This window comes from Ovis aries, chromosome 1 (assembly GCF_016772045.2).
Source record: "Ovis aries strain OAR_USU_Benz2616 breed Rambouillet chromosome 1, ARS-UI_Ramb_v3.0, whole genome shotgun sequence".
NCBI lineage: Eukaryota > Metazoa > Chordata > Mammalia > Artiodactyla > Bovidae > Ovis > Ovis aries.
Window position 1 is genome coordinate 71,929,175 of NC_056054.1, and position 25,109 is coordinate 71,954,283.

General features: G+C 45.4%; 1 protein-coding gene across 5 annotated transcripts in view; it reads left to right on the top strand.

Annotated features, from left to right (window-relative positions):
* SLC44A3 (solute carrier family 44 member 3) overlaps positions 1–25,109 on the top strand; it is an 84,566-nt gene that overhangs the window by 19,462 nt on the left and 39,995 nt on the right. For all 5 annotated transcript variants that reach the window (XM_015092126.4, XM_042251142.2, XM_060400881.1 and 2 more), the window contains 5 exons: positions 3,245–3,405; positions 5,245–5,334; positions 7,055–7,179; positions 10,811–10,997; positions 21,541–21,706. In XM_015092126.4, the coding sequence (XP_014947612.3) occupies positions 3,245–3,405; positions 5,245–5,334; positions 7,055–7,179; positions 10,811–10,997; positions 21,541–21,706 (729 nt within the window). The remainder of the gene's footprint in view (positions 1–3,244; positions 3,406–5,244; positions 5,335–7,054; positions 7,180–10,810; positions 10,998–21,540; positions 21,707–25,109) is intronic.

Genomic DNA, 25,109 nt, shown 5'->3' on the forward strand with positions numbered 1-25,109 from the left:
GCTTCTGATCTTGTTTTTGCTGACTGTATAGAGTTTCTCCATCTTTGGCTGCAAAGAATATAATCAATCTGATTTCAGTGTTGACCATGATGTCCATGTGTAGAGTCTTCTCTTGTGTTGTTGGAAGAGGGAGTTTGCTATGACCTGTGTGTTCTCTTGAAAAAACTATTAGCCTTTGCCCTGCTTCATTCTGTACTCCAAGGCCAAATTTGCCAGTTACTCCAGGTGTTTCTTGACTTCCTACTTTTGCATTCCAGTCCCCTATAATGAAAAGGACATCTTTTTTGGGTGTTAGTTCTAGAAGGTCTTGTAGGTCTTCATAAAACCGTTCAACTACAGCTTCTTCAGCGTTACTGGTCGGGGCATAGACTTGGATTACCATGATATTGAATTGTTTGTCTTGTAAATGAACAGAGATCATTCTGTCGTTTTTGAGATTGCATCCAAGTACTGCATTTCAGACTCTCTTGTTGACTATGATGACTACTCCATTTCTTCTAAGGGATTCTTGCCCACAGTAGTAGATATGATGGTCATCTGAGTTAAATTCACCCATTCCAGTCCATTTTAGTTCGCTGAATCCTAGAATGTTGACATTCACTCTTGCCATCTCCTGTCTGACCACTTCCAGTTTGCCTTGATTCATGGACCTGACATTCCAGGTTCCTATGCAATACTGCTCTTTATAGCATTGGACCTTGCTTTCACACCAGTCATATCCATGGGTATTGTTTTTGCTTTGGCTCTGTCTCCTTATTTTTCTGAGTTATTTCTCCACTGATCTCCTGTAGCATATTGGGCACCTACCAACCTGGGGAGTTCATCTTTTAGTGTCCTATATTTTTGCCTTTTCATATTGTTCATGGGGTTCTCAAGGCAAGAATACTGAAGTGGTTTGCCATTCCCGTCTCCAGTGAATCACGTTTTGTCAGAACTCTCCACCATGACCTGTCCGTCTTGGGTGGCCCTACACAGCGTGGCTCATAGTAATTGAGTTAGACAAGGCTATGGTCCATGTGATTAGATTGGTTAATTTTCTGTGATGGTGGTTTTCAGTCTGTCTGCCCTCTGATGAAGAAGGATAAGAGGCTTATGGACGCTTCCTGATGGGAGAGCCTAACTGAGGGGGAAACTGGGTCTTGTTCTGATGGGCGGGGCCATGCTCAGTAAATCTTTAATCCAGTTTTCTGTTGATGGATGGAGCTGTGTTTCTCCCTGCTATTTACCTGGGGCCCAACTATGGTGGAGGTAATGAAGATAATGGTGACCTCCTTCAAAAGATCCCATGCATGTATGCTACCCTCAGCGCCCCCAGCCCTGCAGCAGGCCACCACCCTAAACCTGTCACTGCAGTCTAATCATGAGAGAACATGAGGGTCATTCTGCAGCTTGCAGGACGTTCATGAAATACCTGACCATGAATCTTCAAAAGTGTCAAGGTGATGACAAATAGGGAGAACTAAGAAATTGTCCCAGACCAAGGGGGACAGAACAAATAAATGCGGTGTGGTATGCTGGAACCGGAAAAGGAATTGGTGGAAAAGGGCCATTTCCAAATAAAGTCTGTGGTTTAGTGAGTAATGTAGCACCAGTGTTGATTTCTTAATTTTCACAAATGTTCTGTGGTTATGTCAGATGTTAACATAAGGTGGAGGTGAGGGAAGGTATGTGGGAACTCTCTATACCTTCTTTGTGATTTTTCAGTAATGCTAAAGATATTCCAGAATGAAAGTTTCTATTTTAAAATGCTTTACTGTTCTCCAGCCTCGAACACTCTTATAATGTGTTGTTACTGTTTAATCACTGAGTCGTGTCCAGCTCTTTAGCGACCCCATGGACTGTAGCTTGCCAGGCTCCACTGACCATGGAATTCTTCAGCCAAGAATACTGGAGTTGGTTGCCATTTCCTGCTCCAGGAGATCTTCCTGACCCAGGGATCGAACCTGAGTCCCCTGCCTTGGCAGGCAGATTCTCTACCACTGAGCCACCAGGAAAGCCCCTTATAATGTGTAGGTGAAAGATTTATGAGAGTAACAGTTTTTTTTTTTTTTCCTACCTCTTTTTTGAGGTAGGTCTGGTATCTCATTTAGGGATATAATTTTTACTATTTTTGACACTCAGCAGCAGACTGCTATTTAAATTCCCTGTTACGTTCATATATGCTAACAAATATCTCTATGGTGATATGCAAGAAACCAAAACCTAATGGCCTGTGGACAAATGTTCTTCAGTGGCTCAAGGAGAAGAAAGAGCAATTTCTTATGATTTATTCTGATACTTTTGGAATCTGAGCCATTCAGATTGTATTGCATCTGTAAAATTTTTAATTTGAAAAAATGGCTTGGTTGTATTACTCTTGAATCAATATTTGATGACTCAGGAACTGTTTCTCTACTGTTGAGCCTCCTGAGAAAGATCCTTCTGTATGTTCTATGTTGAGATTCACTGGGTGTTTCGAAGCAATTTTTTCCTTCATGATGCTGTAATGTCAAATGACATTTGGGTTCCCCTTGCTTCATCTTCACGCATTTCACAAAATATTTGGTAACTGCCTAATACTTTAGCAATTTGTCAGATAATTAGGCACTTCATAAGTTTGGATTATTTCCACTCTTTGGGGCCCACAGAAGGAAAGAAGAGTAGGATGCTGTGAAGGTATTTGTGGCTACGGTAAAGTCATTAGGAGGAACATTCCTGGGCATTTTTCCATTTCAGGAAGGGCTCCAGAAGGGGTCAGCTTTCTCATCTACCTAAGACAGGTACCAACCACAGTTTCACTCATACATTTATCACTCATTTCTAAAGCACTCACTCTGTTCGTAACAAAACTCTGAAGCTTTATAGGTCTTCATAAAGAGAATAGAAATAAAGCTTTTGTTTTCATTAGTTCACCTTCTGACTGAGCCAGTTTTTAGCTCTAGAAGTTGCCTAAAGAAATGTGATTCTTGTGCTGGAGTTGGTGATTGTTATCCAGGAAGGGCCAAGATATGAGACTCAGAAATGTCACTCGCCAAGTTTAGGTTTTGGGTGTCTGTGGGTCCCTATGATCAGTTTCCCACCCAGGCGTTAGCTAAACAGTGTGACAGCTCAGATGCTTGGCTTTGTAAGTGTACATTGCAAACAGGACTTTAACCTTCTTTTTATTACTTTAGATCTTATACATTTTGGTTGCTGAGAATTTTAAACAAGTATCTTTTTAAAGATAAATCAACATCTTTGCCACTTATTCTATCTTTTTTTTTAGCAAGTCTTTTCCCTTGTTTAATCGATGCATCCCTCAGACTCCTGAGTGTTATTCTCTGTTTGCGTCTGTTCTGATCAATGATGTGGACTCCCTCCATCGAATTCTAAGTGGAATAATGTCAGGAAGAGACACAGTCCTCGGCCTCTGTATCCTCGCCTTTGGTAATTTTTCATTAATTTTTCTTCAGTGACTATTTGTACCAAAATTTCTAGTGCTTATGTGTGGTGCACAATGAAAATTAGCCTCTTGACCTAAATATTGAAAGGTCAGTTCATATATTCGCTCTGTAGATACTGTCAGTGTTTCAAGTTCAAGTGGGGGAGGGGTAGTAAGACTGGGAAAAGGCCAGCTGATCCTGCCTAGAGGTCTCACTAGGTGCGGGTTGCCTTAGACATTGACGATGTTCCAGGGTCTGCTCCTCAGCTCTGCTTGAAGACGGATGTGCAGAGCAGATTGCCACGTTGTGAAATGGCCAGGGAAAGTGCCAGAAATGCATGTCCAGCAAGTGTGGACATTCTGTAGCGCCTCTTCCTGCAGGCAAGCCAGGTCAGAGCCTACTGAGTAGGGGAAGGAGGTGTGTCCATCCTGTTAGCGCCAGAGGGCACTGAGCCGGTGGACCCAGCTCCTTCTAGGGACAGGCTTGCTGGGGTGCAGGCAGGCCAAGGCCTTACCCCGGATCCTGCCTTTTCCGGGTCTTTCTGGAAGCAGCCACTTCCCCACTCCTGATGGTTTAACTTCCCTTTTGCTACTTTAGCTTGATGAGTCCTTTTAAGAGTCAGCCTTCTCTTTGAATGAGTTAATACTCTCTGTTGCTCTAGGCAATAGTAGTGGCCTATTATTTACCCCTGTCATTTACAATGGCTGCCTCCTAACCTTGGAAGGTTGAAAGAAGCTCTTTGATCATCCATTAACATCATGTTTCCAGTTTATAAATTGAAGTCTCCATAATTTCATTACCCAAAGGTTACTAATTCCTGAATGCTTGGGGATGCTTCACTAGCCACCATTATGTAACTTCCAGACTTCTTATGACCCACATGCACCAGGCATTGTGCTTATTGTTAACTCTTTAAACCTCATCAGAATCCTATCACCCTGTGTATGAGAGGAAACTGAGGCCTAGAGAGGTCTGAGGCTTGACCAAGGTTACACATCTAGTGGAGATGGCAGAGCTGGGACTCGGCCCAGATCTGTCTGACTTCAAACCCATGATCTTAATCACTACACTGAAATACCTATATGTAACCTTGAATTATGGTTCAGAAAGAAAGTGAAGTAGTATCTATAAATTCACTGAAGTTCCCTGGTGACTCTGGTGGTAAAGAATCTGCCTGCAATGCAGGAGACCCAGGTTTGATCCCTGGGTCGGGAGGATCCCCTGGAATATTCTTGCCTAGGAAATCCCATGGACAGAGGAGCCTAGTGGGCTACAGTCCATAGATCACAGAGTCAGACAGGACTGGGTGGCTAACACTTTCACTTTCAATAAATTCTTAGGCTTAAAAACCCCCAAAGTGGAAACAGATACGCAAATTTTTATACATATATCTTATCATACAATTATAATCTTAAAGTTTTCATTTTTAAAGGCATTCATCTTTCATATTTAGTGAGGATATCTGAGAACACAAAATTAGAACTTTTAAGTTATGAAATCAAGAGTTACGTTTAGTAAAAAAGAGAAGTTTAGATGTTTCATTTGGATTTAAAAAAAGTTTAGGGCATTTGGGAATAATAGCTGCTTTGAAAACATTTTATAACTCAAGAAGCATGCTAGCGCTTTCAGGACACGGCTTACTGTCACAGACTGAACTTGTACATGCTTCAGAGGGTGGCCTGGGTATGTCTTGTTTTTCTGTTTGATAAATGTCCAAGATATTTCGAGATTGAAGAAAGTCCTCAGCCTTCACTCTTTCGAAAGGCTTAGTCATTCCAGCCCCAGTGTCGTCACCTTCATGCCTCGATTGTTGTTAGAATTTATGTTTTGCTTACTTTTCCAGCCTTATCTTTGGCCATGATGTTCACCTTCCGCTTCATCACCACCCTTTTGGTTCACATTTTCATTGCACTGATTGTTTTGGGATTGTTGTGTAAGTATTTCCACTTGATTGGTTTCTTCTTGATTAAATGAAAAACCTTTCTGTTACATGTAGAACTTAAAAGCTGGCATTTTTGAGCAACATGGGATCTTAGAGAAGCTCTTGTCCAGCCCCCTCATTTTATATAAGAGGAAACACAGGCCCACAGAAGACAGGGAGGACTACAGGATTGCTTCTGTCTCACAGCTAACAGCAAAGTTCCTGCCTGGCCTGCCGTCTCTTCTGCACTCTCAGATGAGCCAGCCCAGTGAGTTGTACTGGTTTCATCCGTTAAAAGGCAATTCCAGTGCCTGTTAGAAGCCCTTTAAAGAATTTTTTCTGAATTTTCATATCCCCGATTGGCACGTAGGGGCCCATATTGCCCTGCAAAGGCTCAGGCCAGTCTGAAGAGACACAGCCCTTGAGCTGGGCAGGGTACCAGAGACATGTCCCATGCCCACTGTTTTCCTTTCCAGGGCTGGATCCTGGGTCCATCCAGTTGTTGTCAGGGAAGAAGATCTGAGGGACAGGGGCAGGCAGGAAGATCAAGGCAGCAGTATAGGATCCTGGTATAGGATATTTTAATTTTTAATAATTGGTATGCCCAAATAAATACTTGGCGTGACCATAGTGTTTCATCTTCTGAACAATCAGTTCTGTCCTCAGCACCTCCCAGCCCTGCAGCTCACAGGTGCCTGGCATGCCCGTGCCCGGGGACATGCAGGACGGCTTGTGAGGGATGCCCTTCCCCACCTGCGAGTGGAAAACACGCCTCCCTGAAGCCACTGTGGATGTGATGCAGGTGTCACCAAGTCTCTAAATTTGTGATGCTGGGACATCACACCTGCAAGACTGGGCAGAGCATTTGTGATGTTGGGACATCTGCCCAGTTTTGTAGGTGTCAAGCCAATATCCATATAGTCAAAGGTATAGTCATTCCAGTACAGATGTGAGAGCTGAGCCATAAAGAAGGCTGAGCGCCAAAGAATTGATGCTTTTGAATTATGGTGCTGGAGAAGACTCTTGAAAGTCCCTTGGACAGCAAGGAGATCAAACCAGTCAGTCCTAAAGGAAATCCACTCTGACTATTCTTTATAAGAACCGATGCTGAAATTGAAACTCAATATTTCGGCCACCTGATGCGAAGAGCCAACTTACTGGGAAAAGACCCTGATGCTGGGAAAGATTGAAGGCAAAAGGAGAAGGAGGCAACAGAGGATGAGATGTTTAGATAGCATCACAGACTCAGTGGACATGAATTTGATCAAAGTCCTTTGAGACAGTGGAAGCCAGAGGAACGTGGCATGCTGCAGTTAATGGGATCGCAAAGAGTCAGACACGGCTTGACAGTGGAACAACAGCAAGACCAATATCCAGGCTCCTCCGGAGTTGTCACCGCAGAGCTGGTTTGGAAATTTTAGCCTTTGTTCTCTAATGTTGTTCCTCTCACCATCCTGTCCGTTCAGGTTCCTCTATGCTCACACCCAGCCCCACCTGTGGGCTAGGCTCACAGGACACACCTGTGTTTTGGAGTCACCTTCCTGCATCTCCCAGAGATACACAGCCGCCCTAGGCCTGGCAGCTCCTGGCAGCTGCTTCAGAGGGTTGGTCATTGCCTGTAAAGCCCAAGGGATTTGGGACCCATTGCCTGAGCAGGGCCACCCAGTGTCAGGGGCCAGGGTGGTCACCTGCTGGCATGCCTGCTGAGTTCCACTGCTGTTTTGCTTTCCAGTTGTCTGCGGTGTCTTATGGTGGCTGTACTATGACTATACCAATGACCTCAGCATAGAACTGGACACAGAAAGGGAAAATATGAAGTGTCTGCTGGGATTTGCTATTGTATCTACAGTAATCACGGTAAGAGGCACTCTTCCAGCAGTAGATCAGGTAGCCTGCCAGAACTCTGAAGTCCAAACAGTTGCATTTTAACCCCAAACAATGAGCATTTGTTTTTCTTTCACTGCAGAAGGTGCATACATAGTAATGTAGTGAGTGTACATAACGCATTTAGTGCCTTCACATTTCATCTGAGATACCTGTGTAGGAATGCACTGCAGCCTCAGAAAGTGAAAAAACAATCTTACCTCTTTCCAAGTCATTTCCGCCATCTCGGAAGTTGATTCATTACCCTTGCGGATCCGTTACCCTTGCGGATCCGTTACCCTTGCTATAGCAGCACTGCTTTCACCCCCAGGCAGCTGTGGGGTGAACACTACCATGTGGAGAGGGAGGCAGACTTGTAACAGTTCCTATGTCCTGGTTTGAGAAGAGCCCCCCTACCTCCTCCAGCCAGTGGACGCTTTGCTCCTGAAGACGTGACAGCTCCCACTGCTCTTGAACACAGAGAGCCCTTTGTCGCCAAACCTGCCGGCCACTAGGTTCATTTGTTTTTCAGAGAACCTGCTGCCTCCCCAGTGAATTCTCTGGCTGAGAGAGTGGGCAAACAGAATATTGAGCCTGGAGATATAGGTTGTTGGGGAAGGATGGTTGGCAACTGAGGGTCATTCAGGCCACTTCCTGGATGCTGATCAGGGTGCTGGCATCACAGGCCTGGACAGGCTCAGGGGGTGGCTTCAGGCGGCCCATGGCCATCCTTTAGTGTGTTGTTTCCTAAGCATTATGTCACGGCGGCGCTGCAGCAGGGGTTTTCACATGCCCATTAAATGTTTCAGCAGCTCAGTTCTCATAAGAGCCTCAAATTCTCTCACCGACTCAGCTCTCTCCTTTAAGGAAATACTTGAGTTCTCACATCTGACACAGGCCTGACATTTTCTCTTCTCTAGGGAAGTGTCAGGTTTGTGTTCCTCGCATGAGCTGCATCTCAGGGAGCAAGTATCCGATACAGCAAAGCTCCTGGTGTGTCCTGGGTCCAGGCCCATGGCTGAGCCGAGGCCTGGGCAGGAGGCTGGAGAAGAAAGGGCCCCCACACCCCAGGCCAGGTGCTGGGCTGTTGGGCACAAGGGGCGGGGAGAAGCAGGGCTGGGAGCCGGGCCGCTCACCGCCTTCCGCTCCCCCCGCACCATTGCCCTCCCAGCCCTCCATAGGGCTCCCTTTGTCTTCACACACTGAACCATCGGTGGCCATCAGATGCCTGGTCAGGGGATTCTCTTCACTGAGTGTAAGGAGAGAGAACGGGGAGGCTGCAAGAGGAGAGGGAAGACCCGCACCTCGGCTCACACACCATGCATTGACGCGTGTGTTGCTGCTGCTGTGTTTCTGCCAGGGACCAGCTTCTGGTGAGCTTGTTCTAATAAGATCCCTAAGACTCTCTGTCACCATCACCATTCACTGAGCACCTGTCTTGCACAGGGCCCTGCGCTAGACAATGGAGCTGGCCAGAAAAAAACACACAGCCAGCACACACCCCGCCGTGAGATGAACTACAATGCCAGCAATGCCGTGACATGATGCCCAGGGCAAGATTCCAGCCGTGAGGGGAGCTGCCTAGGACTGTGATTCCAGTGGTTTCAATATACCCAGTAGCAGCACTGGAGAAAATGGGCTGAATGGCACTGGCTGCTCACCTCAGGGTGTCAGCCTAGGGGTGCAGGCTGAGATGCAGCAATTTGCAGCTTATAGCCCAGAAATGGGAGTAGAGGCTTGAGCCCTGTGGTGACTCAGCTCTGCTGCCCACCCCGCACCCCAAGCACTGTCCCCAGTGGGTAACGCTGATCTCCCTGAGACTAGGAAATAACGGGATAGTTAACTCTTCAGTTCTGGTCAGTATCCTCGTGGTGTACTTTGAACATGAGGAGAGCCTTTTATACACGCACACACATATTTAAGTTGAAAAACACACATATTAAATACACATATTTTAGCATTCCATTCAGGAGCTACCAACCACTCAGGAGATCCAAGTTTATTTGCCTAAAGATTATATCATTTTGCTTCATTAAAATTTTTAGTAAAAAATAAACTCCCTCTTCCTTGTTGATTGTGCTAGGCATTGAGGACACAGAGATGGAAATTCCTACTCAGCCTTCAGAAGTCTCACGTCTCCTCCAGGCATCTCTCCCTGGGTCCTCAGGCTAGTCCCCACAGCTGGGTCGCAGCTGGGCCCTTCAGCCCTGGGAGCAGTTTTGCACATTTTATCCCTCTTTCCCCCAACTTCCCACCACTTGACTATGAGATCCTCATAGGCAGCAACACCCGAGTCCAGCGGGAAGAGGAATGGCACCCTGGGCCCCTGGAGTGGTGTGCTGGGTCACATGGACAAGAGAGGAGCCTGTAGGACGTTCCCTCGGCAGGAAGGGACCAGACCGGGGAGGTCCTGATTTGCGGTGGTGATAATTTCAGTCTTTATCCAGGAGTTCTGGGGAAATGTCAAAGGATTCTGATCTGCGAGATGACATCCTTGACTGCACGTTTTACAAAGATCCCTTTAGCTTGTATTGGAGGAGGGGTAAGGTCAGGAGTAAGGGGTTAAGGGAATTAACAGCAGAAGGTATCTGAGCTGTGGCATCAGTGTGGGGATCGAGAGGAGAGAATAGACTGGGAGCTCTGTCAGCAAACTGAGATTGTGCTATGGCTGTTGCTTTGCCAGCCCTTTACAGTAAGGCCTGGCCCTGCCCTCTGGAAGCTTGATGTCAAGTAATGTGCCATGCAGGCAATGAACATCCGCAGTAGAAGATGCTGAGTGCTACAGCAGGGTAAGATGGAAGCCTGCAAGAGAGGAACCTAACTTTTTCTTGGAGAGTGCAGAAAAATTAGGACTGGAGTAGGAAATATGGGGGAAATAGATTTTTGTGTGAAGATGATGAAGTCAGTTCTGGACACGTTGAGTCTGACACACTGGAGGATACCCACCACCTGGTCAGTAACTGATGTGCTTACATCCATCATGTAGAGAAAGGTGAGGTTGGAGATTTTTATTTTAAATCGATAGCATTGCATAGCTTGCAGGATCTTAGTTCCCCGATCAGGGATTGAACCCGTGCCCTCTGCAGTGGGGGCATGGAGTTCTAACCACTGGACCACCAGGGAATTCCCTGGAGGTTTTTATTTGAAAGTTTCAAGCATCTAAGAAGGGTGCTATAACCACAAAAGGGCAGGAAGGACCACCCAAAAGATCCCAAGAAACAGCAACTAAAGAAGAAGGAGACCCAAAGGAAGGAGCATTGTCCTTGTGGTCCCTTGCCCTTCTGCAGTCCTTCAGCATTCTCTGGCATGTTAGGTGCTGTTGGGAAAAAGAAACAGACAGTTCTCTGACACCCGAGGACCTCATTCTCTCTCTCTCTGACCAGACTGCAAGCTCCTTTAGGGCAGGGGTTCTGTCTTGTCCACTGTTGTAGCAGCAGAATCTAGCAGAAATATCAGCACATAGTAGATGCTCAATTAGTACTTGAGAACATGTCTATTCCATTATAATAAAAGTAGGGGGTGGCTGTGTTAAAAGAGCTGTTTGCTGAGATGTCAGTAAAATACTAGGGTTTAAGTTCATCTCAGTTCTTCATTATTCTGAATAATTTAACCCCTTTTTCACCAGGCAGTTCTGCTCATCTTGATTTATGTCCTCAGAAAGAGGATCAAATTGGCAGTTGAACTTCTCCAAGTCACGAATAAAGCCATCAGCAGCTCTCCCTTCCTGCTGTTACAGCCACTGTGGACGTTTGCCATCCTCATTTTCTTCTGGGTCCTCTGGGTGGCTGTGCTCCTGAGCCTGGGGACTGCAGGTAAGGGCCGTGGGGATGGGGTCCATGATGCTGGAGTCAGGCACAGAGGCCCCAGCATTCTGGAACCACTGGCCTGTTTTTTGTAGGGACCAGGCGTCCCATGCAGCTCAAGGCCTCTGGTGGCAGCAGTGATGGTGTCTGGGGCTCTGTCATGGGGAATGCAGGAAATTCTTTTCCCTCTGCTGTATCAATATGTGAGAAAAAAAAAAAAAGACCCTTCTGAAATGTTGTTGCTGTCTCAGAAGAACCAGTTTAATGTGAGTGCACACAGACCTCTGCATTGCCTTGCTCCTGAGAAGACAAGGCTGTTTCATTTTGGGCAGCCATGCACAGTTTAAAAATAAGAGGTTCTGTTACCAAGAAAAGATGAAAGAACAGAAATCATGAGACAGCTGGAAGTCTCAACTGGGGCAACACTGGACAATCATGTTCTAGCTCATTTCCTCGACGCAGTCTCAGTCCTGGTCAGATGGGAAGGCAGTGGCCTCGGTCCCTGCAGGAAAGTGAACACGTGTTGAAAATTTCCTGAATTCTGAGTTCTGTACTAGGTGCGTCCTTATGTTCTCTCCTTTAACCATCGCAACCCCCTTTTTATGCCCGTGTTGTTATGTTCAAGTTATAGGCAAGAACACTGAGGTCCTAGTAAGTAATTTGCTGAGGGCCATCCAGCTAGCTGACACCAGAGCTCTAGAACAGCTCTAGCTCTAGAACCTGACCTCTTTCCACTGCCTCACACATCCCCGTGTCTGGGATACGGGGCTAGGAAATCAAACTAGGTCTCCTGAGCTTTGTCCGTTCAAGTCGAAGCAGTGTCGTGGCCACAGAGACTGGTGGTGGCTGCAGGCTGTGCCCATAATGTGGTGTTTGCAGCCTGCGACTAGAGGGCAACATGGCAGGCCAGGGGCTGAAGCCAGAGTGGGCTGGGAGTGAGGTGTGGCAGGGGGTGGCAGGACTTGACGCTCTGGGTGGTAGACTGTGGTACTGAGCCCTCGTCCTCCAGAACCGCAGGGACAAGGTGAGGCCTTGGGAAGCATGACTTGGGACCAGGGAGGGACCTTCCTCCTCCAGCCTCCAAGGCACAGTGGCCCACTCTGCTGTCATTATGGGCTGTGAGTCTGGGTGGAGAGAATTGTCTCTGTGGTTTGGAGCAGGACACATTCTTTTGTTTTTTCTTTAATGCACAAATGTTAGGTGAGGGCTGTGGGACAAGGTCCTGGCAAGGCACTGGGGAAGAGAGGTGGCCTCTGCCCACATTGAGGATGGCAAAGGTAGAAGACCATCACCAGAGGAGAAATGGGGAGCGGTGAAAGTACCACAGCAAGACTCCAGCCAACTTTGTGAGACCAGGAAGGCTTCTCAGAGGATGGGCTGGAAATTACCAGAAGATCAGAAAGCACAGAAAGAAGCAAAGGGGTTTAGTGGGGTCATGTCCAAGCACAGAAGAGAACCTGATCATAAAGGACAGGCGAGAGCTGGTCCTGAGAGTTGGGGGCCCAGTCGGAGAGGAACATGCCCCAAGGCCGATTTGGGCGGGGGGTGACTTGATCCGCTTGCAGGGTGCCCCTCCGGGTCTCCTTCTTAGGCCCCAGTTGGGTCCAAGGCCTGGGAAGCATTAAACAGCCTGGGCCCCAGGGCTGAGAGGGGCGGGGGCAGGGACGGGGTGGGGGCTGCACTGTAGGGTAGAAGGCAGCATGTTGGAAGGTTATGTATTAAAGCGTGGCCATTTTGGAAGGAGATAAATGAGCAAAAGTGAGATGAATTGAAGAGCAGGAGGGACTTCCCTGGTGGTCTGGTGGCTAAGACTCTGCTCTCAAGGCAGGGGCCAGGGTTTAATCCCTAGTTGGGGAGCTAGACCCCACATGACCACGACTAAGAGTTTGCTTGCTGCAGTTACAAGATGCTGCAACCAAGACCAAACCAAATAAATAAAAATAAATATGAAGGGCAGGAAAGGAAACTGGGTGCCCAGGACGTGCTGTGGGAATCTGTGAGCAGGTAGATACCAGGCTTCCAGGAGGCCTGGTGTTAACAGAGCTCCCGCCTTCCCTCCTCCCCAGGGTTGGGCAGCATAGAAACCAGGCCACCTGCCTCTCCTTTCCACCCACCTGTGGGGCAGCGTGGTGCACAGAGGTCCCTTTGTCTTCAAAGGCCTTTTCATGCAGTGCCAGGATGACAAGCTCTAGGCCTGGGCGGGTCATCTGCTGCTGTTTGGCTCCTCAGCAGATGCCCATGTGATGGGGGGTGAGGGACGTCCGCACAGCACCTGTCTCATTTCACTTTCCCTCCGCAGATGCCCAGGTGGTGGAGGGTGGTGAGGGACGCCCGCACAGCACCTGTCTCATCTCGTGTCCCCTCAGGCAGTCACAGAGCCCTCAGACTCTCTCTCCAGTCTCCGCCCAAGGTCCCCAGTGTTGTGGGGGTATCCTCAGTGGTGCATACTGTGAGATTTTTATTGCGTCACATGACTGAATAGTTAATACTTTATTGTGTAAAAAAGAAAAAATACAGAAAAAGTCAACTTAGGTTGGTAAGATTTTGCCATTTTTTGATGAGCTGTTTCTCTAGTGACTGTTAGTAAGGCCCTTAACTAGTTGACGAACTCGGGCTTGTTTGGGGATTCCTTCAGTGGAGCAGAAGAAATGACTGACAGTAACTAGCTGGGACTTGCATGCTACCAGCAATGCGACAGTGATTACTCGAATCCAGTGGAAGAAGTAGCTACAGGAACACGGTAACAACCTTGGGAATCCAGTAGGTGCGGTTGGCAGGTTGGAAAGAGCCCAGATGATCTGATGACCCTCAGTTATCATTAGGTGGTCAGAAAGCCTCAGAGCTGAAACAGTAGAAGAAAGGGGCCTGTTTGGGCTGGGGGTGGCTTTCTCTCCCAGCGGTACTACAGTCGGATGAGATCTATCATCACAGGAATGTGCTTAATGTGCTGAAAGGCAAAGGCCTGTGCTTGGAAAGGAAGAAGCAGGGTCAGAAAGAGGGACTCCCATCAAGGGACCTGGGATCTAGGCTGGCTCTGGCCTTCCTTGAATGTTAATCTGGGCTTCCTTGTTCCCATTTTTGCAGTAGACAAACGGTGCTTTCCCCAGCCTGCCTCATAAAGAAGTTAGGAGGCTGAGATGAGACCAGAGCTTTGCTTTGCAAATAGGGCGCTTGTATGTGTTTCTTATATTAGGAACTAATGTCAACCAAGGAATGTCTAGTAGTAACTTCAGGTTTGTGGTTTGTTCTCTGCCTGGCATATTTGAGAACACAGTCTAAAGGAAAATTGTCCTGTTTTTAGGTTATCAGAGATCTGGAAGACAATTGAAGCTATTTCACAAAAGCTTCCTCGTAGCCCAGCCCTGTCCTAGGAACAGGGGGAAGAGGGGTAGCTCAGGAGAGATTTGAAACAGCTCCTGCATTTCTGAAGTTTATGTCCCTGTGGGGAAGTGTGAAGGGAGACAGCCTCCATGAACATCTAGTTGTCTTTGCACCTGCTGTGATCTTAGTCTAGAATCTTCTCCCCTTCCTAAGCCTCACCTCAACTTTCTGCTCATCACAGCTTGGAAAACGAGTCATTATTCAAGATTTGTTTTGAGTAATATATTTCTTGGAACTATCCCTGGTGGTTCAGACAGTAAAGAATCTGCCTGCAATGCAGGAGACCTGGGTTCGATCCCTGGGTCAGAAAGATCCCCTGGAGAAGGAAATGGCAACCCACTGCAGTATTCTTGCCTGGATAATTCCATGGACAGAGAAGTCTGGCGGGCTACAGTCCCTGGGGTTGCAAAGAGTCAGACATAACTGAGCGATTAATACTTTCACTTTCAATATATTTCTTGGAAACTCTCTTGTAAATTGCCCAAGCATACCGAGCTTTTTCTTCTTTTTTTTTTCTTACATTTTATATATGCTTCATTCTCTCAAGAACTGTTCATCGAATGCCTGCTGCGTGGCTGGGGAACTAGAGATACAGCAGTGAACCAGACACAGGGAATAGGGAAAGGAGCATAAATGTGTTATGTCAGGCGGTGACGAGGCCTCTAAGCAATCACACAAGATAATGACTTGTGTGTTGTCCCCCTCAGGAGAATGAGCATCTGGAGGGCAGGGCCTGTGTCTTTTTCTGTCTGTCTCTGAGGTCCATGCACAGCCCTTGAGTGAGTTCAGCATGTGCTGAGTCAGGAGTGAATTCACATCTATGTTGTACTGAATGTGATGTATACCCAGAAAGAACTAGGTAAGCTCCAGGCCTGATGGCCATGCGATTTTCTTCTCTTTTTCCTTGATCCCCGTGCTGTCAGAGCACAGTGGGAGGCACAGGCAGGCTGGGTGTCAGCAGGACACCCAGCCAGTTGGCTGGAAGAGGTCAAGTGCACAGAATGTGGTAGAACATAGGACTGTTTTAAGTTGGGCCTGCATCATTTGGGAGATTATCCCAATCAGCTACACTGCCTTCCTTGAGAAACTGCCATTTACACTAATCATTAGTAATATGCCAGTCTTTCAAACTGCTTTAAAACTTGCTTGTAATACCCAAATTTCCAGCTAGCTGCATGTTGCATTTCCTCCAGGTTATGACAATGATCTCTAGGCAGACTTCCTGAAAGTTGTCTCAAACCTCTTTGATAGGATGTATTACTTGAGGAAGATTGGTGCAATCATTCACTGAACAAGTATTTATTGAACATTTACTAGATCAGATCCTGTTATAGATGCTGGAGATATAGCTTTCCTTCCAGTTTGGAGGCTACAGGGAGATAAGCATTAAATAAAATGAGTAAGTGAATTTTATAGTATATTCAAATTTGATAGGTGGAGAAGGAAATGGCAACCCACTCCAGTATTCTTACCTGGAGAATCCCAGGGACAGAGGAGCCTGGTGGACTGCCATCTATGGGGTCGCAGAGTTGGACACAACTGAAGCGACTTAGCAGCAGCAGCAGCAAGGAGAAAAATAAAGCAGAGAAGAATAATAAATGTTTGTGTTGTACTATGTGTGCCCAATCATGTCTGACTCTTTTGCAACCCCATGGACTGTAGCCTGCCAGGCTCCTTTGTCCATGGAATTTTCCAGGCAAAAATACTAGAGTGGGTTGCCATTTCCTGCTCCAGAATAAATGCTTAAGTAGCCCCAATTGACCTGTTCTACTTTTTGCCATAACACTTATCAGATTAATTTATCATAACACTTTAAATCAGATTCGAGACCGGTTTACCTTCAAGCCCCTAAAGCTTAAACTTCAGGGTCTTTCATTTGCAAGGACTCTTGCAAGGTTCAGTACCTAACTACCTAACTTTGTATTTGTCTTATCAAGGGACCCTCAAACTGTGTAAAATTCAGACATCTTAAATGTATTCTAGCATTGATTATATTTTCATAGTATATTTTTAAAACAACAAATGCTTGAGGAGGGGGGCTCCAATTTTTAATTTAATAATTGGGTAAGGCCTTGTTGAGAAGATAATTGTGAGCAAAGATTTGCAGGAGGTGAGGGCAGAGCCAGGAGACTAAGGAAGGGGAGGTGTTCTAGGCAAAGGGACCAGCAGAGGCTCTGGGGACACAGTCAGGAGGGCCGCTCCCCAGAGTATTGTGGTTGAGGAGGGGCATGGTTCAGGCCGGGGTCAGAGGGAGCACAGGGTCAGATCCTGGGCCTCGTGGGCCATTACAGAACTTTGTTTCTGAGACAGGAAGTCGTTGCAGCATTTTAAGCGGCAGAGTGGCATGGTGTGACTCACATTTTCATGGCAGTGATTCAGGGAGGAGGTGTTAGTGGCCTAGAACAGGGTCGTAATGGTGGACATGCTGTGACATACAGGTTCTGTGTCTGTTTTGAAGAATTTCCTGGTATTAGATTAAGGATGTGAAAGAGGAGTTGGGGATGACACTGAGGTCTTTTAGCTTGAGCAACTGGAACATGAGATGGCCATCAGCTGAGACAGGATAGGACTTTGAGTGGAACATCTTCCAGGAAGAGCAGAAATTCGTTTTAGTTGTGTTTATTGAAATATATTTTAGACATCCAGGTGGACATTTCGGGTAGGGAGTTAACGGTTTCAGTCTGAAGTTTCTGGAGAGACCCAGCTAGAGGTCTACGTTTGGAAATTGGAGAACACATGAATAGTATTTAAAGCCATGAGACTTAAATGAGTGCAGACAGAAAAGAAATCCAAGGACTGTGTTTGGGGGCATGTAAATGTTAAGAGGTCTTGGAGATGAGGAAGGAAAAGGAAAGGAAACTGAAAGGGAGCAACCAGTGAGCAGGAGAATAATGTGCTGCACGGAACTGGGGTGAAATGTTGACTGCCTCGTAAGCTGCTGATCAGTCAGCTAACAGCTAAGGATGGCCCACTGAGGTTAGCAGCGTGGGAGTGAAACAGAGCCGTTTCAGAGCAGCGTGGGGGTGGATCGCAATTAGAGCGGGTTTGAGAGAAAGAGAAAAGGGATTGGAAAGAGTAAGAGACGGCCTCGAGAAATTTGGCTGCGAAGAGGGACAGAGAAGTAGGAGGGAAGCTGGAGGAGTAGAGGGAGTTCAAAAGTAGGGGGTTTAAGATAGGAAATTATTAAGGATGACTCAGTAAAGAAGACTTTAAAGGAAGCAAGAAAGAGAGGGAAGTTTTCTGAAGTGGTATCTTCAAGTAGATGAGAAAGGGGGAAATCTAGTGCAGGGGCTGACCTTAGAATCATGGACAGTTTATCGTATTAAGGTGGGGACGACAGAGGATGAGATGCCTGGATGGCATCACCGACTCGATGGACGTGAGTCTGAGTGAACTGCGGGAGCTGGTGATGGACAGGGAGGCCTGGCGTGCTGCGATTCATGGGGTCGCAAAGAGTCGGACACGACTGAGCGACTGAACTGCTGTCCAGTTATGGACACATGCTGCGGAGGGGTAGAGATGGAGTAGATGCTCCCAGAGATTTTCCCATGGCTTCCGTTTTCTCAGAGAAACCAAAAGTGAGGTCACTGACTGAGCATGAGGATAGGAAAAAACCCTTAGAGATTGGAGGAGAGATTATAAACAGTCCAGAAGAAGGGGAGGTGAATAAACTAATGGAGCAGCATGTGAGTTCCTGATATTCACTCTGATTGTATCTTCTTTCTGATTTTTTTGTTTGCCTTTTTCATTTTTCTCCCTTAATAGCTGACGTCCAGCATAAATCTAGAATGTTAAATAAATATTTCTTAACTTCACAACAGAAATCATATCTACTTATACCTCAATTATAGCTAATCGTCTCTTGTATTTAATATTCTAAGCAACTGCCTGTTTAATCCTCGTAACAGCTACATGTATGGCATTTAGAGCCACGAGACTGGATGGAATCAACAAGGAAATGGGAAGTAGGTATTAGTATCTTCAGATTACCGACATTGAAACAGAGCTTTTAAAAGGCCCTGCAACCTCGTAACCTGCCTGACGTTGTTCAGCCATTAGGAGACAGAAGAGATATATGAGTCTCAGTCTGTGTGACTCTCAGACTCTGTAACCCCTGCCCTGGGTTCATCTTGTCTTCCCTCTTCATGTTTACAGTTAGAGAACAGGGGCCCAGGTTGCTTATCACAAATGTCAGGCCGAGATTGGAACCAGGCCTTCATCCAGTTCAATGCCCTTTTCACTACCATCCCAGATCAAATCTCATCTTGGAATCCAGTTCCCATTAGCATCTGTTGGCTACACATGGTGGTAACAGTATTGTAATGTGTTCGTATTAATAACAAAGCAACTGATACTTTGATGAGAGGCTCTTGCCTGCACTAACCTAGCCATCCAGGAGAGGGCAGTCGTGTGTGCATAAACACACCTGCCCCACCCACAGTCATGTTCTAAGCTTCTCCCTGAAGCCAGAGCTCCCGATTCTTCAGAGAACGTTTGCTTAAAGCTGTGGTTATCAAGCAGCAGTTTGGTAATGTTTAGAGACATTTGGGTTGTCTTAACTGGAGGAGGGGAGGGAAGATGCTCCTGGCATCTAATGGGTAGAGGCCAAGAAAGCTGCTTAATATCCTGCAATGCATAGGGCAACTCCCCCACTTCACACCCCTAACAATCATGTGATCCAAAATGCCAAATGCTATGTTGAGAAGTTGAAAAACCCTGCCCTAAAGGAAAGTCTGTAAATAGCCTGGTTATTACTGAACCGGAAGAATAAATAGTTGATGGTTTCAGTAAAGATGGTCAAAAACAGTAAGGTGGTCAGTGAATAATATCTTTACCCATTCTGCTTCTTCGAGGAATGCCAGGAGTGTGGATCCTGTATGGATCTTGATGTATCCCGTTTAGCCATCCTCTGCTTGCTGACTGCTGCCATCAGTGTGCCAAGCTGGGGTGTGTGGGCCAAGCTGGGGTGTGGGCCATTGGCATCCCCAAGGGGACACAATTCCTCCTCAGCACCCAAGGCCTTTGTATTTACTTGTCTTTTGTCTGTTGAGGAAACCGTCCCTCCTCTTCTCTGGAAGCTTCATCCATCCCCAAATCACGTGTGACATTGTAGACCTGTGCTTGCAGACTGCAGTGTGTCCCCGTCACTGGTGATCCCGTGCTGGTTGACTGGCCCCATCACTTCTGCTGTTCCGGGAGTGGCTCTCCGAGTCTCCACTCACCTGATCCACTATATCCATGTGCCTGTCAGTCACGAGGGGCCGCCTCCTTTGGGACTGGGGATGCTTTTCTGAAACACGTCCATTTTGGAAAGGCGTAACCAATGGCACCCCACTCCAGTACTCTTGCCTGGAAAATCCCGTGAACGGAGGAGCCTGGTAGGCTGCAGTCCATGGGGTTGCTAAGAGTTGGACACGATTGAGCGACTTCACTTTCACTTTTCACTTTCATGCATTGGAGAAGGAAATGGCAAGCCACTCCAGTGTTCTTGCCTGGAGAATCCCAGGGATGGGGGAGCCTGGTGGGCTTCCATCTATGGGGTTGCACAGAGTTGGACACGACTAAAGCGACTTAGCAGCAGCAGCAAGCATTTATTAGCGCCTTACCTGAAATAGAGATTGCCTCCAAGCCAGAATGAATCCAGTGTCCAATAAAATATTAACTTCTGTCTGTGAACCAAACTGATCTGGTATTTCTCACAATGTGACTCTTGTTCAGCAGAACACAGAGCGGGAGTTACTAAGACCAGCCTTCGTCTGTGGAATCAGTTCCTTCTACAGCATGATCATCTTTCCCACCTCCTTTGCCCAGACCCTATTGTGAATGTCTAAAGACATATGATTTATGAACCTGAGAGCAATTTATAGCTATGAAAGGAAATATTAGTATGAAACTCTCTTTAAATGTTCTTCAAGTTGTAGGTTTTGCCAGAGACCAAAGTGCCATCTTCTTTCTTACAGTAGCTTGTTTAAAATGTACAGCAGGGAACTTCCTTGGTGGTCCTGTGCTTAAGACTGCCTTCCAGTGCAGGGCGTATGGGTTCAATCTCTGACTGGGGGGCTAAGTGCCCATATGCCTCACAGCCAAAAACCCCAAACATCAAACAGAAGCAATATTGGAACAAATTCTATAAAGTTTTTTTAAATGGTCCACATTAAAAAAAATCTAATAATAATAAAATGAAACAGAGCAGAGAACATCTAGAAATCAAGTGTAGTTGCAGAACTGAGATTTGGTATGGAATTAAGTTGAATTGCAGAGCCAGTTCAAGGGCTTCTTTAGATGAGAGCAAATTAAGCAGGACATAGCCAGTGAACAGCAGAGCATTGCTGGGGTTACCTCACTTGGCTCAGTTTAATATAATATTGTGCTCCTGAAATTTAAGTAATAAGAATCGTCATCACTTGCGAACTGATATTTCTATGGGCCAGTACTCACCAGGTAATCCCATTCTATCCCACTCTTTCTTGAAGAACCATCAGAAAACGGGTATTACAGATAAGGATACTAACACTCCAAGAGGCCAAATAACTTGCCCCAGGCTACCCAAAAAGGGATAAAGCTGACGTCTGAATCTAGGAGATTAACACCGAGGCCCACTAGCCATTTTAAATGTACTAGGAGAGTTTGCTCTTGAAACCTGAAATGAATCCTTTTGAACAAATGAAGATTCTTGTCTTTATTGAGTCTAAATTTTTGGTGAAGCATGTTTCTATAACACAGCTTTCATCAACATAAGTTTTGTTTGCATCACAAAGTGTTGTGATAGAAAAACCATGGGTTTTAGAGTCCACTGTGTCCAGGTCTATATTCTCCCTCCACTAATTATGAGCAGTGAGACTTTGCAAAAGTCACTTGACTCTTCCAAACCTCAGTTTTCATATCTGCAAAGTGGGGTGACTATTAGAAGATAGATCAAATGTCATCTTATACAAGTTGCCTACCAGTTATCACAATTATCACTGTCAATATTATTCATAAGTTAAAAGTGCGTTCTCAATTTTAGTTTTGCTGTGAAGATCTTAAGTTATGGTGGGAACTTCAAACTTGACGTTGACATCTGTGTTTTGTGTGATGCCAAAGTCTAGAACTGAGGAAGAATGGCCTCTTGGACCTTCTTCCATATTTAGGAAAACACACATATAAAGCATGTTTGTGTTTTAAACTTTAGGAGCTGCACAGGTCGTTGAAGGTGGCCAAGTGGAATATAAGCCTCTTTCGGGCATTCGTTATATGTGGTGGTACCATTTAATTGGCCTCATCTGGACTAGTGAATTCATCCTTGCATGCCAACAAATGACTGTAGCTGGGACAGTGGTGACGTGTTATTTTAACAGGTAGGTCTAGCGTGTTACTGCTATTGACTTGTCTATGTGCTTCATGTTGTGTGTCTCAAAAGATATTTTGGAATTTTGACATGACCCCTCAAAAGAGATTGGCAAGAGAAAAAGACTGAGCTCAAAATTAGGCAGAATGGTGGGATGAATTGAGAGACTGAGAGTGAGATACATACGCTATCGATACTGTGTATGAAATAGATAACGAGAACCTACTGTATAGCTCAGGGGATCTACTCAGTGCTCTGTGGTGATCTAAATAGGAAGAAAACCCAGCAAAAGAGGGGATAAATGTATACATAGAGCTGATTCACTTTGCTGTACAATAGAAAATAACACAGCATTGTAAAGGAACTATACGCCAATAGAAATTAATTTTAAAAAGTTAGGCAAAAAAAATTTGGCAGGATGTTTATTTAGTAGTAAAAAGAAATACTATATCTTAAATCTGTCACATTTCCAACCTCTTTTGCTTTAAGCTAGAAAATCCAAAAGGAAGCCAAACACAGAAGTAATCAAACTGCTTAGAACTGAAAGATATTCAAATGAAAGGGTTGACTTCTCCTGTAAATATCCATTCTTACTGACTTCAAACTTTAAAAAAATTACTGATCTATTTGGAACACACTTCAGTAAGTTCTATGAGCATCATTTCATCCTATGTAAAATGAGGAGAATGTTTTCTCTGAAAGCAGTTTTAAATCCTAAGGGAATTGTACGTGACTATAAAATACAGTTCATGTTCTTATAGTTAAATGCTAGTGAATTTATTAAATGCTTTTCTGTTCACTATGCTATTTAAGTGTTTATCCTCCATTACCTCATCAAAATAATTGAGGACACATGCACGTACGTCTCAACTCTTTACCTCTTTCGTGTTTGTGAGGTTCTCCATGAAGCAGATAAAACCACAGGCAAGAAGAACATGGCCAGGGCAATGACAGGCTTGGACTCAGAACAGGAAGTTTACTTCTCATGGGGCTGGTCCTCCTCTAATGTCTCAGACTAAATGGGCAGAAAAACATGAGGGTTCATGGGGGCAAGAAAGTCATCTAGGGCTGATTCATGCTGTAGAACAATTACCTCCCAACGATAAGGAGTGCTATGGGTTTTATTACAGTGGTGCTGTTGGGAGCCTCCTTCTTTAGAGACCCCGTCAGACGCACAAAAGGCTGTAGTCCTTGGCACTGAGAGCCTTTGCGCCTTCTGAGGAGGCGGTATGTGCTGCTTGCTCCTGAGTACAGGAGCAGAGATTATTCTAACCAAACTGGCCAGCAGCAGCTCACATCTGCCTGACAGCAGTGATTTTGTTCTATTTTAGTAACACAAAATCAAAACGTTTTCAGTGAGGGCTTTTTATTTAACCTCCAGTGAAGTGTATATATGTATCTCCTAATGCCTTCCCCGACTCTAACTCCCTTCCCCCAAAATCATGAAAAAGTGAAGAAAGCATAAACACACAAGGACAGGAGGAAACAGGCAGTGATAGCAGCTAAGAAACACCATGGCAATCCAGTCCAGTATTCCTGCCGAGATAATCCCATGAGCAGAGGAGCCCCCAGGTGGTAAAGAGAAGGACATGACTGAGCGCAAATGAATGAATGAAGAAACATCAGTCAAATTTTGAAAACTGAAGACAGGATGAATGAGCGGTGAGCAGATTGGAGAAGCCTCAAAAAGCCTATCTCTGTGCATCTGGTGGGAGAGGAAGTTGATTTGAGCCGTGAAAATCTAGAGAGATTCAGGAATTTAGGTGTGAAACATGCTTGCAAAGATTAGTTAAAGGTCTTACTAAGGAGCAGTTTGGTCCCACGGCCCCTCCTTCAGACCAGCAGATATAATTGGGAGCTTTGCTCTCTGGAGAAGTCATCAGAGAGGGCCTGGATGTAGGGTATCTGGCACAGCCAAGGCAGGGACAAAGCTCTGCCCTGAAAGAAGAGGGAGCAAGGGGAAGTCTAAGAATCTGCCTGCAATGCAGGAGACCTGGGTTTGATCCCTGGGTTAGAAAGATCGCCTGGAGAAGGGAATGACTAACCTCTCTAGTATATTCTTGCCTGGAGAATTCCATGGATGGAGGAGCCTGGCAGGCTACAGTCCATGGGATCACAGAGTCAGACACGACTGAGCGACTGACACTTCACTTTCATTCTACCTGCTACTAACCCACACTCCACAGCTCAGCCTCCGGGATGTTGACAGCCAGGTTGATATTTCTTAAGCATGAGATTATTGGATTCTTCTTTGGAGAAACTATATAACCCAAAGCAAAGACCTGCAGATAGTACCACGTGGGGATCCTTCAATGAAATTGCCTGATGTCCTGACTCTGAAGCAGATGGTGAAACTCACCAGTCAGCAGTCACCCTTGTATAGAACCTCCAATTCACTCTTTGGTTCCTCACGCTTAAATGTGAACCTATAGCCAGTGATTATTAAAAATTTGAAGAAGCCTGTTGTGAAAGAAAAGGATCAAAATGAACAAAACAAGCAACCAAAAAACTTTAGGAAAAATAGGGGCAATGCAGGCAGCAGAAGAAAACTGCAACAGCAACTCTAATAATATCTTCAGAAAGAACCAAAAATGTTGCTTTCATAAAATAAGAACCAAGAAAAAAAGAATAGTGAGAGAACAGAAAGACCTCTTTGTTGTTAAAAATATTGCAAAAGTGAAAGTTTTCTACTGATGGATTAAAATATAAAGTTGAACTCCTCCAGAAGATAGAACAAAGAGATAAAGAGATGGAAAATAGGAGAAAAAAGATAAAATTTAGGTCACCCAACACCTGACTAATATGAGTTCTAGAAAGAGAGAACAAAGAAAAAAGGGAGGAAATTGTCAAAATTTCCCAGAGCTGGAGGACATGGGTAAAGAGAAGATCCCAGAAGCTTTAGAAAGAAAGATCACAGGCAAAATATGAAGAACTAGAACCTGTACAAGATCTGTACTCTGAAAACTATAGAACACTAATGAAAGGAATTGAAAATGATACAAATAAATGGAAAGATAACCAGTGTTCATGTATTGAAAGAACTAATATTGTAAAAATATCCATACTATCCAAGCAGTCTACATATTTAATAAAAAATACCCATGACATCCTTCACAGCACTAAAAAAATCCTAAAATTTATACAGAATCATAGAAGACCCTGACTAGCCAGAGTAATCTTGAAAAAAAGGACAAGTGTGGAGGTTTCATACTCCCTGACTTCAGAATGTACTACAAAGCTGAAATAATCAAAACTACAAAGCTACAGAGGCATAAAAACAGACACATAGGTCAATGGAACAGAATAGAAAGCCCAGAAATAAGAGAAGTGAAAAGCGAAGAAGAATAGGAAAGATATAAGCATCTGAATGCAGAGTTCCAAAGAATAGCAAGAAGAGATAAGAAAGCCTTCTT